The following is a 14909-nucleotide window of genomic DNA, read 5'->3' on the forward strand; positions in this document are numbered from 1 at the left end:
CAGGAGGACTGAAACAGTTTTGAATGTTGATAAAATGCACAATTATTTTTTTTTTAATGTGTAATACCACTGTTATTCATCTGATGAATGTTTGTTTGTTCAGTGTTTTAATTATATATATTTTGTTGTTCCTCGCTCAGACTTCTATTAAGGAATTGACCATATAAGAAATCTTAAAAATATTTACATCAATTTCTATATTGCCTTTTCTACAAAAAAATATATATAAAGCTTGCACACAGTCATTTGAAATATGGCTAATATCATAACCATTTAGAAACCATCTTAAAATATCAAAAACTTGACTTGCATGTCATTGGTAAATGCTGTCCCCCTGAACTTTTTAAATATAATAAATCTTCCAAAAGCCCTGCTTTTCCATACCCCGCATTCTGAAAAAAGTTACCTGAAATCTACAGTAAATCTAGGTATGGGCTGGAGATCCTTAATTGCAGCTTCTTGCTAACCCATCCCTTCAGCCACGATCCAGGTATGCTCGTTGGAAAAGCTATGCATTAATATCCTTTCTGAGTGCAGGTAATCCTTTAGCTGCTGTAGCCCATCTGGTAGATTATTTCAAAGCTTAGGTGCAATCCCGGAGGAGGCTGTCTTCCACCACTTCTCTTTAATAATATTTATTACATACTTTACCACTAAATGATGATATGGTACAACAAGAAGATTAAAATACAGCAATACCAATGTTAACATCAAAACACTCAAAACTGAAAACCTGCCAAACCTCAAATATACATTCCTCAAGGCACAAATATAAAAATCCATTCCCAAATAAACCCCCCAACTTAACCAACTCAGTATAGTCATTTGTGTGTGTGCTTCAAATTTCTTAATCATAAACCTATTGACCATCCCCACCAAGCCCATCTCTAGCCTCGCATCTGAAACACAGGAGACACCAAAAGCTGTTTCTGGGCAGAATGCAACTGACGACATGGCACATTACTTGAAAGATAAATTGAATAGTTGAGCAAACTCAATTTGCATCTTAATGGTGGGGGATAATGATTTTGAACTTTATAGAGGTCTCCAGTGGAAGCCATTGTAGGGTTTTCAACATTGGGGACACGTGATTCCCTGATATTCAGACCACCTATAATATGAGCAGTGGTATTTTGAATAATCTGTAAATGGTGTAATTGTTTCTGAGTTAAACCAACATAAACAGTGTTACTGTAATATAGACCTAATATCATCATCGTTTATATCACGCCTTTCCAGCCAGAGAGTTCAAGGCAGTACAGTTGGTTTAAAATAACACACAGCAGTAGGATGTCTGTAGTTACAAGACTAGTATATAAATATAATATGCTAGAGAAAGAAGGATGTCATTAGACAAAGAGATTACTATAGTTTACCTAATATGTAGAGTTACTATGGTTAAAATATAAAGTGAGGGGGCCATCAAGAGCCTAAAGAGATTTATACAAAGTTATAAGGAGCTATGTACAGAAGTTTAAGTCCTTGAAATTCGGTACACTGTCATGGCATAAGGCTATCTATCAGTCATTAGGAGCCATGTACCAAGGTTTATAGATTTTATATCATTTAAATCCTGTAGACAGTCTTGGTGGGGAGGTTTAAGGTTGTACAGAATCTTTGATAGTTTTCGTATTATTAGTTGATAAAAAAAAAACCAAAACAAAACCTGCTTCAAAGAGCCATGTTTTCATTAGCTTCCTAACAAATAGGAGATCCAGAGCCAGTCTGATGTGGTGCGTCAAGGAATTTAATAGTGTTGGGACTGAGCCAGTAAAAGATTTCTTCCTAGTGCTTGCAAGGTTCATGGTTTTGTGAAAAGACACCAGTAGACGTGCCTGAACCTCTAAGTGCAGGAGGTGAGTGAATATATAAAGATGTAAGATGTCATGTCATGAGGTAGATTGGTTTATACTTTCTGAATATTCTTTAGGCTAGGACCAGTAATTTTGAATTTTGTGCAGTAAGGTGTTGGGAGCCAGTGCAGAGTTTTTAGAACAGGGGTTATATGTTCAAATGTCTTTATGTGAGCTGCAGTATTCTCTATAAGCTGCAAATGTTAGGTGTTTTGGGGACTCTAGTGTAGAGGGCCTTGCAGTAGTCTAGGTGTGAGATTGTTGAGACTTAACAGTTGCAAAGGCATTGCCATCCAAGAAGGATCATAGATGGCAGAGTTGGCAGAGGTAGAACAAAGCAGATACACTTGAATCTGGGCTTTTAGAAGTAAGATGAGTCTTACTTGAAACCTAGGCTCCGTATTTGAGAGCTGAGGGTTAAGGTTATTCCATCGAGGGCAATGGTTGGGAGGGGATAGTGGGTTCTTTTTTCCCAATTCATAACCGGATGGATTTTTAATGGCCCGCGCGCGTAAAATGGGTTACGCGCATGGCCGGGCCTTGCGCGCTTTTGAAAAGGAGCTGGCCGTGTGAGTAACCCCTGTTACGTGCACAAGAGCCGGGCCTCGGCAGAGGGGCGTGGGTAGAGGTGCCCGATACGGTGTCTATTTGCTGCTGTGCTGTGCTGGGGGATTGTGCGCTGGCGCAACTTGCTACAGCTCCTTTGCAGGAGCAAAACGTAAGGTAAAAAAATGGGGGGGCCCTGGGATAGTGGTCGGGTAGGATAGGGGGGCCCTGGGATAGTGGTCGGGTAGGATGGGGGGGCCCTGGGATAGTGGTAGGGTAGGATAGGGGAAGGGGAGGTTAGGGTAAGGGGGTAGGGAAGTTCGCTCCCAGTCCGCTCCTTAATTGGAGTGGACTAGGAGGGAACTGGGGAAGCCGGACGATGCTTTGCCACGCGATTATGGCCTATGTCTACTCCCCCTCGCACATCCTTTTTTAAAATCTACCCCAACATCTGTCTTTTTTCAGTAAAGACAGTTTTGATGCATCCAGTTGGTGATTATTGCTAGACAGTTGTTGAAGTTGGCAGTAGTTGAGTCTAGGTTTGTCTTCGGTGGAACCAGTAGTTTAGGAATAAAATGTGATGTGACAGCCCCTGAAGCTTCTGATTTAACTGTATGAATTTTTCAATTTGTGAGCTTGACACCAGTCTACCACAATGACCGAGGTTCTCAATACTCGACTTCCTCTCTGTCCCTATGGGGCATAAAATCTGCTCGTCATCTCCATATCAGTGATAGTTTAAACCTGCTTCTTGGAGAATTAAATGTAATTGAATATAGAGGTTGAGCAGATATCGAGCCTTTGGAGCACCACACACAAGCTCCCAGCCCTTAGACTCAAACTTGCCTGTAAATATATAAATTTGCTGTAGACCTTGCGCTACTTATGTAAATGTCACAAGAAGATTTGGAGAGCAAGTTAATCTTAGAGTAACCAATCCTGCTCAGTGAGGTAGTGGATTAGTATGGAAGTAACAAATATTGGGGGGTAAATGTACATGACCATAGGCAAAAGCAAACAACGTTAATTTCCTTTGTGCAGGAAAAAAAAAAGTAAGGATGAAATTTTATGTTTAAATCTGTTTATTGAAGATCAGAATTTAATTTAAATCAGATTTGGAGTATTGGAGTTACAATTTTACAGATATGATATGGGAGGTTCACAATTCTGCTCCCAGGTGTGTAATGCCAGTAAAACTTTTGTTACAGTATAGCTATGACTGGACCAGCCTCGTGAGATCTGCATCCTCTGTCTGCTGTGGCCACGTGTGCCACAGAGCCAGTGTTGCCAATCTTGCTTATTTCCTGCGAATTTGGGCTTTTCCCCCCCTAGCAATTCATTTTTTTTTTTTTTTTTTAATTCGCGGGTTGCTTATTATTGGATATTTTTTTTTTCTATCAATCGAGTTTTTTTGGGACTTGGTGGGTGGGACTTGAGCCCAGCTGTCCCTGTGATTGGCTGCTGCTGCCGATTGAGGCCTGTCCACGGTCAGAGGAGCACGTGGGCAGACAGGCACTGATGGCAAGCAACAGCATCCGGTGACCAAGGAAGATTTTATGCACCAATGTAGGCGTGAATGCTGAAGGGAATGAAGCATTTGACTGTCAACAATCATAAAGAAGTAGTACCTGGGAGGGGGGAGGAATGAGTGTGTGGGGCCAGACATGTGTCTGTGTGTGTGTGTGTGTGTTGGGGGGGGGGGGGGTGGGTGAGTGTATGGGGCCATCTTTTTTTTTTTTTTTCCCCTGCTTTGAAGGAGCTACAGAATTCAGTGGCTGAGACTGGAGTGGTGGTGCACCAGTCAACCATATAACTGGCCTGCATGGGATGAGTGGCTAGATAGAAGTCATTACTGAATAATGAATTGTGAGCTTAAAAATTTACTTTTAGTGCATACTGTCTAGAACAATCTGTGTAATGTCATGTGATCCACAAAAATCTGATGGACATTTTAGGGAGTTAAATAATATTACAAGGCACTGTGTTTCCTCCATTACACTCACAAAAGTATTTTTTAAGTGTTTTCTGTGTATAAATACCTTGTAATAAAAGTAGTTTTCATCTCATGTGTGTTGGGCTTTTTTTGGGCTTCATGTTTTGGAAAATAGTGCTTGTTCTTTCATAAAAACCTGGCAACCCTGCACAGAGCTGATGTGCTCAGGTCAGGGAGGAAAGCAGAAGAGCAGTGCTCGCTAGCTTGTGGCTGTTCAGGGCTTCTCTAGAGCCAGCTGGACTTGTCATCTGGGAATGGCGATTTGAAGAGGGATGAGGAAAAGACAGAAATGAAAAAAAAAAAATAGTAGTGACACCAAGATTAATTTCCTTGCACTTGTGAAAAGCACTTTGAGATCTCCACTGTGCACAGCGTAGGCAGGGCTTCAGTTTGTTGCCTCTGAAAGGTATCGTACTGAGCAGCATCATTCTCCCATTATTCTTTGCTGGGCTATTGTTTCAGTACTGGCCCAAGGGGACGGAAGCACCCAATGCTTATTGATGGCCTTCTGTCCAAGTGCCACTTTGCTCCTGAGATCACCTAGGATCAGAGTCTTTACCCGTCCGGCTGCAAGCAGGGGTAGGAAGGGGCAAGGCCCCCCACCCACCGGACAAGGAGCCTTGCTATCCCAGTCTGTGTGGATCACTTTGGTTGGAAGGAAAGGTACTTGGCATTTGCCCATCCTGAAATTCACTGTGTCCCCTCTATCTCTCCCCGCCCCCCCCCCCCCAATACAAAAATATTTTGGAGCCGCTGCTGGCTGCAGGAAACCAAAGAGGAACTAGAAAGCCTGCCCCCCATCCCCAAAAGCTTAAAGTAAAATGAATTGAATTAATTTTTTTTTTTTTTTTTAATTTATAGTTTATTGAATTTCTTATTACATTTTACAATGAAAAAAAGAAGCAAGAAAAATTTTTGGATTACAATACACACTTCTCCAACAAAGAAAATTAAAATAAGTAATTCAAAACATGTATTTCCAAAATTTACAGTCCACTTTATAGGGGAGCCATAGAAAAAAGAAAACTTTTATAACAGAAATCACAATGTATATTTTGGAGAGTATTAAATTTTTTCACCAGTTTATATTAATCCCAAAATCTAAAAACTGTTACTATGCACTCAGCCCACTTTGAAATACTTCAAGGTGGGCTGGTTCTGTAAAGACAAATTTATTCTTATGTAAAGTGACCAAGCACTTGCAAGGAAACTTTAGAAAGAATGTGGCCCCTAGGCCCAGTACTCTCTGCCTCAATAACAGAAACTGCTTCTGCCTTAATTGTGTGCTCCTAGAGACATCTGGGAACACCTGGACCTTTTGACCACAGAAGCTAAAATCTTTGTTTTTAAAATACTTCTGGAGGACCAGATTTCTTTCTTGTTCTAAACTAAAAACCACTATAAAATTGGCTCTAGTTTGAATGTCATCAACAGATGTCTCCAAAAAAGCTGTTAAATTTGGGCTATCTGTTGATAAAACATCTAATTCCCCCTCTTGTGCTGCTACCCTTCTTTTCAAATTAGATACATAATACAATTTAGATATAAGCATATCCTTTGAAATACACAAAACTTCTTTTGCATATTTTTTAAACAATTCTTGAGCCGAGATTAATCTGGTAGTTGGAAAGTTCAGAAATCTTAAATTTTTACACCTCATGGTGTTCTCTAATCCTTCTAATTGCTTATATATCATTAATGAGTCTTTTATAGAAGTAGTCCCAGATGCTTGTAAGGACATTATCTGTGAAGAAGAGGTTACACTCACTGATTCCAAGTGTATAATACGCTTGCTATGGTCTTCCAGTGGTTTCCTTGTTTCCAAAGTAAAATTGGTGGATTGGGCCATGGATAAAGATAACATCTTTTCCATTTTAGTGACAGCTTTCCATACATCCACCAGTGTTATATTATCAGGATTGGCCATCTCTAACTCAGAGTCCAAGGAAATACCAACCCCCATATTTTGTTTTACAAACGGTAGAGAGGTCTCATCCTGAACTGGTGGGGTACCTCCTCTGTCTGTTGGAGATGTTAATTCCAATCCAGGGTTAGTTACATTACTAGCCCCGTGAACTCCAGGGGTTAAATTGGGATCCTGGTATTGGGCGAGACTACTAGAGGCTCCCAACGAGAGAGAAATGTCAGGAATAACCTCTCTCGAGGTCTGACTCACCCTTCTGAGAATATGTTGGTCCATTGGTCCTTTAATCTCTTTTCTGACAGGAGTAGAGGCTACAGGTCTTATTTTTCCCCATCTGGGCCTGCTTTTCTGACAAAGAAACTTATAAAAAGAATTCTCTCCCAGGGGCGCGCCCCTGCACTGAGGTTTAAATAGGTGCAGCCGGCAGGCTTTGATGACGTCAAGATAGGGAAGTCAGATCTCACACCTCCGGGTTAGTCCCTCTCGCCCAAGTGCCTTTCGGCGCGGTCTCTCCGTCGGTGGGCTCCCCTGAATTGAATTAAATTCTTCCACATGCTAGTAGGGTTCATTCTTGCAGCTTGTACCTCAGCGATGATCTGCCTCAGGAAGTGAACGAGGACACCAGTTTGACAAAATCACCTACCGTATCAATGCATCTGAACTGAATGTTGACCTAATGCTTTAAATGGATGCATAAAGAAATAGTAGTTCAGAGAGAGCAATGGAGAGGTAGGATTTCCAAAATCTAAAATTTCTTTTTATATCTGTCTTTCAGAAATATCTGAGAACCAGCAGAAGAAAACATTCAGCCTTGAAGAAAAATCCAAATCCTCCAGAAAGCGCGTTCATTATATGAAATTTGCCAAAGGTACTCTTTTTTTTTTTTTTGCTGTTCAAAGCTAAAACATTTTGCTCCAGTAAGAACCTGAAAAATCCAACAACTCTGAGTTGAATGTATGTGCTCGGTTAGAAGTGCCCTTGACGGTGTTTGGTCTTGTGCCCACTGGAATTTCTGGCTCTGCACTGGAATATTGCTTTTCCCTAAACTCGTTCGGCAGGGGTGCTAACTGATCGAGATTCTCCCCATCACATCACTTTGCGGTCTGAGTACCTCATATCCTCCAAGGACAAGCAGGATGAATTGGCCATGTATTTAGGCGATGCCATGTGACTAAGTCTATGCGGAATGCTCAGCATCGTTGGATGACATTGCCCCCATGTGTGGCTGATTCATCCTGTGTATTTGTGGAGAGCTCCCATTACAGGTTAGCAGCTTACTTTTAACTGTATGTGTACGCAGTTTGTTCTGTACACACTGAAGGCAGTTTTGTTTCATAAGTAGGGCCAACCTGCCTGATTGGCACTTTTGTTTGCTGTGGTAGCAAATATGGTGTGAAAATAATCCTGATCTGTTCTTCCCTCAGTTCCCCAGACCGCCTTTCATGTGCTTTCCAGTTACAATGCTGATATGTCAGGATATAGGGTCTTGCAGCAGCACACTAGGGAGAAGGTCAGAGATCTGTAACTAAAAGCTAATACACTAGCAATACTGCAGGGCGATTTTCATGCAGATGTAATCCAGAATATTTTACAGACACAATGAGAAGTTTAGTAACATTCTACAGTATGTTTTAGGAAGGAAGAGAAAAATACAGAGGGGGCCATTGCAGTAAGACGTGTGCTCAAAACAGGCACTCATATTGAGCGCCCGTTTTCCTAACGTGCGCAGCCACATCCCCGTGCACCCGATGCAGTATTTTTAAATGAGGGAATTTGGGGCAGCGTAAAAAAGGGCGCGCTAAGGGAGGATGGTGCGTATCTGACGTTCAAAGGAATTTATTGCATCAGGCGCTCAAAATGAGCATCTGTTTTGATTGCCCTTTTTTGTTTTTTTTCGTTGAGGTGCTGATTTCAATGTTGGTTTATTATATCAGGCGTCCATTGCTATGGGCGTCTAAATTGTGGGGCCATAAGAAAAGTGCACTACTTTTTGATCAAATCAATATCCATATATTTTTCTCCATCGCAAGCAATAAATTCAAGAGTCAGGATGATACTAAGGAGGAGCACAGGAGCATATCTTTTAATTTTTCTCATGAGCTCATGACTGCAAGTTAACTTTACTCCACCTCTGGAGCTGGAGTTGAATTCCCCACATTAAAAAAATGTGTGTTGGGTGCCCAGCATTTGGGCGTGCTTTTCTGTATCGGGCAGTAATAGATAATTTCTTTATGAACACGCAATTTACACGTGTTGTGTACTATCGATTATGTGTTTGTTAGGGCGTGCTAATCTTCATCAGACGCTATTCTTGTGTACCCAAACGTGAGTAAACCCGTGTGCTAGGCTGGGCACACTTTATTGCATCGAGCCCAGAGTGGAGTTTCTTGTGTAATACAATTCTGGTGTTCGCATTTTGGTCCTGAAGATCAAGGTAGTGAGAAAAGCAGGAGGGAATGAATCAAAGGCATGATGGGACAGGTGTGTTCCAGATGGATGGTCAAGATGGAGAGCTTTGGTTTCGTGACAGGAAAAAAAAAAGTGAAATCTAGATTTTTGGGGCAGAGAAGGAACTCTTGGTCATGGATCAGTGAGGAAGCAGGAGCTGTAAGTGGCAGAGAGGGAGGGGGAAGCACTGAGTAGCAAGATGTGCCAGAGCAGCACACCCATGGAGGGTTTTGAGGACCAATAGGATAATTCTGTAGTGGAAAGAAATTTAAGGCAATTTGTAGGTTGAAAGACAGCAGTATAAACACATCTGATCCAAGGTGAAAGGAATAGATATGAATGAATATTTTGCTGTTGGAAGGACATGGCAGAGGCACGTGGAGTTATGTCGAGAAATGTTTAATACAGCTGCCAAGTTGCATTTGAAATTGATGGAGCCATATGGTCACAAAGCAGGTAATCATTTCCAGTATGCAGATTCCCGCAGAAATCCACCGTCCCTTCTCTATGTGAAATGTTGTTTGACATCATATGACAGCATTTCATGTCAGAATGTGATTCTGTTATAATAGAGCTATTCCCATCCATTTGCCTTGTGAAGAGACTGGGGTCAGGATTGGCTGCTGTCATTCAGAAGCCCACTGCAGACGAACCAGCATTGCTTCCAGTAAAAGGAACTCTATACCCTGTGCACTTAACCTTGTTATCCTTTTTTACTTTATTCAGATACAAGATTACCATAGATTTGACAGAGGCTGTATACAGATATGTTTTGATGCACCAACTTAGATCCAGGATACTTGCTAATATTAAACTCCTTCCGAAACATAGAAATGACGGCAGAAGAAGACCAAACGGCCCATCTAGTCTGCCCAGCAAGCTACGCACTTTATCCATTTTTTTTCCCCTTTTTTTCTCTCCCACCTGTTACTATTGGCTTCCAGTACCCTCCAGCCCTAATTCCCCTCCACCCCACCACCAATTTAGAGAGCAGCGCCGTATCTGCATCCAAGTGAACGTCCAGCTCAATTAGGGGTAGTAACTGCTGTAACAAGCAGGCCACACCCTTACCCCATACTCTTACCCACCCCTGTTTTTATTTTTTTTTTATTTTTTATTTTTTTGGAGATAGCAGCCCTCCATCCTTCCGCTCCGTGAAGGTGGAGCACCAACTACTGGCCACTGGCATCCCGCTCCGTGAATGCCTCTGTGGCTACTGCCGCTCCGTGCAGTGTTTGAATGCCTCTGTGGCTACTGCCGCTCCGTGCAGTGTTTGAATGCCTCTGTGGCTACTGCCGCTCCGTGCAGTGTTTGAATGCCTCTGTGGCTACTGCCGCTCCGTGCAGTGTTTTGCTGCCTCCTCTTTATTCACGCCCTCTAGACTTGATGGATCCACAGTGTTTATCCCACGCCCCTTTGAAGTCATTCACAGTTTTCGACTTTACCACTTCCTCCGGAAGGGCATTCCAGGCATCCACCACCCTTTCCGTGAAGAAATACTTCCTGACATTGGTTCTTAGTCTTCCTCCCTGGAGCCTCAGCTCGTGACCTCTGGTTCTGCTGATTTTTTTTCTGACGGAAAAGGTTTGTCGTTGTCTTTGGATCATTAAAGTTTTTCAAATATCTGAAAGTCTGAATCATATCACCCCTGCTCCTCCTTTCCTCCAGGGAGTACATATTTAGATAGTTCAATCTCTCCTCGTATGTCATCCGATGAAGACCCTCCACCTTCCTGGTCGCCCTTCTCTGTACCGCTTCCATCTTGTCCTTGTCTCTTTGTAGATACGGTCTCCAGAACTGAACACGGTACTCCAGGTGAGGCCGCACCAAGGACCTGTACAAGGGGATAATCACTTCCCTTTTCTTACTCTATATTCCTCTCTCTATGCAGTCCAGCATTCTTCTGGCTTTTGCTATCGCCTTGTTGCATTGTTTCGCAGACTTCATATCGTTAGACACTATCACCCCAAGGTCTCTCTCCTGCTCCGTGCACATCAGCCCTTCTCCCCCCATCGAATACAGTTCATTCGGATTTCCACTCCCCATATGCATGACTCTGCACGTCTTGGCATTGAATCTCAGCTGCCATATCTTCAACCACTCTTCCAGCTTCCTTAAATCCCGTCTCATTCTCTCCACTCCTTCCGGCGTGTCCACTCTGTTGCAGATCTTAGTGTCATCCGCAAAAAGACAAACCTTACCTTCTATCCCGTCCGCAATGTCGCTCACAAATATATTGAATAGGACCGGTCCCAACACCGATCCTTGTGGTACACCACTTAAAACCTCCCTCTCTTCAGAGAGAGCTCCATTTACCATCACACACTGTCTTCTGTCCGTCAACCAGTTTGCAATCCAGGTCACCACCTCGGCACTCACTCCTAAGCTTCTCATTTTATTCACCAGTCTCCTGTGCGGGACCGTATCAAAAGCTTTGCTGAAATCCAAGTAGATGACATCGAGCGCTCTTCCTCGATCAAGTTCCTTGGTTACCCAGTCAAAAAAGTCAATCAGATTTGTCTGACAGGATCTTCCCCTGGTGAATCCATGCTGCCTCTGGTCCAGCAATTCTCCCGACTGTAGATAGTTCACTATTCTCTCTTTCAACAGTGACTCCATTATTTTTCCCACCACCGAAGTGAGGCTAACCGGTCTGTAGTTACCAGTCTCCTCTCTGTTCCTACTCTTGTGAAGTGGAACCACCACCGCTCTTCTCCAATCACTCGGCACCACTCCCGTTTCTAGGGATCTATTGAACAGGTCACACCGCGGACCCGCCAGCACATCTCTGAGCTCCCTCAGTATCCTGGGATGAACCTCATCAGGTCCCATGGCTTTGTCTACTTTCAGTTTCCCCAGCTCTTCCCATACATTTTCTACTGTAAATGGAGTTACATCTACTCCACTCTCCTCCAGTGTCTTGTTAACTAGGGACGGTCCTTCTCCAGGGTCCTCCTTCGTGAGCACAGAACAGAAGTATTCGTTTAATATTTCTGCCATTTCTTCGTCTCTCTCCGCACATTGATCCTTTCCACCTTTCAATTTCACTATACTACTTTGAACTTTTCTCTTTTCACTGATGTATCTGAAAAATGTTTTGTCACCTCTCTTTACTTCCTTGGCAATCCTCTCTTCTGAGAAGTAGTGAAAATGAATTAACCGTTCCTAGTGCGCACTGTCACACTATGTCCAGGACAGGCTCCATATTTTGGTATAAGTTTCCTGGTAACCTTGGAGAGCCCCAATCAGTCTTTCGATTATGGCAATATACATACATTGTTGCTGCCAGAATTCAGGCTGAAGCTCAGATTTCCAAAAGAGTACAGTGTCTTGTTGCATGTATCAGCTGGGTGATTAATTTCTTGAGATTAGAAGGAAGAGCAAACCTTTCCCGAATCTCCAAAAAGGCAGAGAGAAAAAGTGATGGAGAAAATGCAGTTCTGATTACTGGAATTATTCTTTCTACATATGGCCAGAAAGTCTGACCTATATACTGCATGTACACCATGCATGCAGATGGGAGCCACGCCACCTGCTCCCGTTCCACCGTAAAGGTCTTGCTTAGCTAAATTTGTGCATTGGAGTGTGTGATATTTAAGTTCATTTTTGTACCGTATGTAGAATTTTTCTGCACCATCTGCCAATTAGGTCTCCAATCATCTGCATCGACATTAGCTTGGCGTGCTGCGTTTACCTTCTTATTAACTGTGTTCTTCATTATAACTAAGCCCTGATCCTTGTCATCAGAGCAGAAGGTGATATAGTGCCTGGTTCAAGTAAAAGAAGAAATTCTGTCTATGTGACTGAAGCAGAACGTTGAAGTTAATGTGCAGGCTTTAAAGCAGGTTGGCTGTGATTTGACAGGCAGTTGGATGCTGGCCAAAGGGATGGTGCAGTATTTTATTGCCGTACGTACGTAGGTACATATTATTGCCATGAATGCTCCTGTACTTTCTCATCTGTCATGCTCTTGCAGCTCTGCCAGTCTTGTTGCTCCTGTGATTATCCATTTCCTGTCATACTTGCTGCCTAGTGTAACACGAACAATTCTCATGTTAGGTATGTATGTCAGCCTTTTCTTCCCACTGAGTGGCCTGCATAGAATAAAGTGATATTGCACTTCATCGAAAACATTTGACCATCTCAACAAACTGCAGAAATGGATGGTGCTAGGGCAGAGATCTGGTAGCCACTCTGGACTTTAGAGAAAACTGGAGTCTCTACATACAGGTGGTGGTGGTACATTCCGCATTGAACTTTGTTTGAAATTGCGGCATATAAGTATGAATAAATACATTTTTATTGGATTAATAAAAAGATGTTGCAATTGAGGTTCCCTCTCTGATGGGTATGTAGTGTTCTATAACTAAGCTGAAACATTATCGAACCTGTTTACATGATGCCAGTGGCAAGCCAGTTCCCTTACCCATGAGATGGCTTTTGAAAGTCTCTTAAGCTGCTTTCCTTTGGAACCTGATGAATGAATTTTGCTGAAAAGCAAATTTTGCCTGTACTGTTATATTGGAAAAATACATATCTATCTATACTTTTTTTTTTTTTTTTGCATCAATGTTGTCAAGTGTGTCAAATGCACATAGACTATGATGTACTTCAGAACCACTCATCCTGTGTTGCCAGGAAATGTCAAAATTGGTATATTTTTGGCCAGTCAGCTCTCGACGTCTCTGGTAGCACTCTTAACTCGCATGTCTGCTGCCAGCAGAGGTGCCAGTCTCTGTGGTGATGTGCACTGGTGAGTGTCTCTAGCAGTTCCTTTCAACTGAGAACTCAGCCCGAGGATCCAAAGCTCTGCAGAAGGTGCAGGGTCCAGCATGGAGTTGGGACATCTCTTGCAGTGTGTACAGTCACATAGTAACAAAGAATATATGGAAGATAATGACCTTGCAGCTCATCTAGTCTGACCACTTTCTTTTCCTGCTGCAATTCTGCAGACCCTTACACATCTCCACCCTCGCTCCCTCCCACACCCTGTATTATACTGTGCCGCCTTGAATTTGGGGACTTTATATGGTTTTTTTTGTTTTTTTTTGTGTCTACCCTCACTGGGAGTTACATATTATTCCACAGAAAGAGTGGTAGATGTATTTCCTATTGTTACTTTTGAGTCTAATACTTTTTAGTTCCCTTCTGAAACTTCCTTTCCACTGGAAAATACCTGCATATTGTGCATTTATTTTTGCCTTGGAAGCATTTGAATGCCTCAGTCGTATAAACCTATAAAGGTAAGTCTTTCTGTTATATGATGAGCAAGCAATGAGATTTCGGTAACGAGGAGACATGTTAGTGTGCTTGTGTTTAGGCAATTGTTTGTGTTCATAATACCACTTTTTGAAAAAAAAAAAAAAATCAAAGCGGTTAACGATATTGAAGGAGCCATTTCTTATCTTGCTTTGAAAGCACTGTCTCGGTATAATTTTTTTTTTTTTTTTTTTATTAATATTCTTATGGGACAAAGCATATTCTGGCAGCACATGCCAGGAGCTGCGATACATAAGCAGTAACATCCAGCAGGGCGCCCCATCGCGCACAGTGCTGTGCTTTTTTTTTTGCAGGCACCGATGCAGTGCGGCTTCAACCCCCTGAGCACGCCACACGTTTCACGCAGTGGGAGCAACCCGAGGGCCATTTAATGCATGTTGATCTTTGAAGCAAAGAAAGAAGTGTGGGTGATTTGCAAAAAAACGAACCTATGAAGCCCAGCACTGATTTTTTTTTTTTTTCTATCACAGGGCTATAGAACTCTTACAGGGTATATAAAGTGTAGGGATGGCTGAGGCCCCGCTTGGTCACATTGCTGGCCTTGTGGATAATTTTCTGATCTGTTTTTGTGAAGGGAGATAACAGCCCCCCCCCCCCCCCCCCTTGCAGTGGGTGTCTCGTTTTTGGGTTTTGCCTTTTTATTCTACTTTTTTTTTTTTGTTTGCATCTTCGAGGTGTGGTGCTATGTGGTTAGAAGCACCCCACCCTCCTCGGTGCTTGTTGCTTAATTATGAGATGATCTACTGAGGCTGAAAAACTGGATTGTTGGAAAATGAGCTCATTATATCGGCACACTGTGTTACAGGGCTAGTATCTGTTACCGGGTTCAGAAGTTCATGGCTGAGGAGGGAGATTAATGGTGCAT

The 14909-nt window shown here is 42.5% G+C and overlaps 1 protein-coding gene across 2 annotated transcripts in view; it reads left to right on the top strand.

Moving 5' to 3' along the window:
- The window catches only part of PINX1 (PIN2 (TERF1) interacting telomerase inhibitor 1), a 274701-nt gene that overhangs the window by 47263 nt on the left and 212529 nt on the right, over positions 1-14909 (top strand). The window contains exon 5 of one of the 2 annotated variants that reach the window (XM_029596151.1): positions 7092-7184. The exons of the other annotated variant lie outside the window; for it this stretch is intronic. Coding sequence (XP_029452011.1) covers positions 7092-7184 — 93 coding nt within the window. The remainder of the gene's footprint in view (positions 1-7091; positions 7185-14909) is intronic. 2 annotated transcript variants of the gene reach the window in all.

This window comes from Rhinatrema bivittatum, chromosome 3 (genome assembly GCF_901001135.1).
Source record: "Rhinatrema bivittatum chromosome 3, aRhiBiv1.1, whole genome shotgun sequence".
Classification (NCBI taxonomy): Eukaryota; Metazoa; Chordata; class Amphibia; order Gymnophiona; family Rhinatrematidae; genus Rhinatrema; species Rhinatrema bivittatum.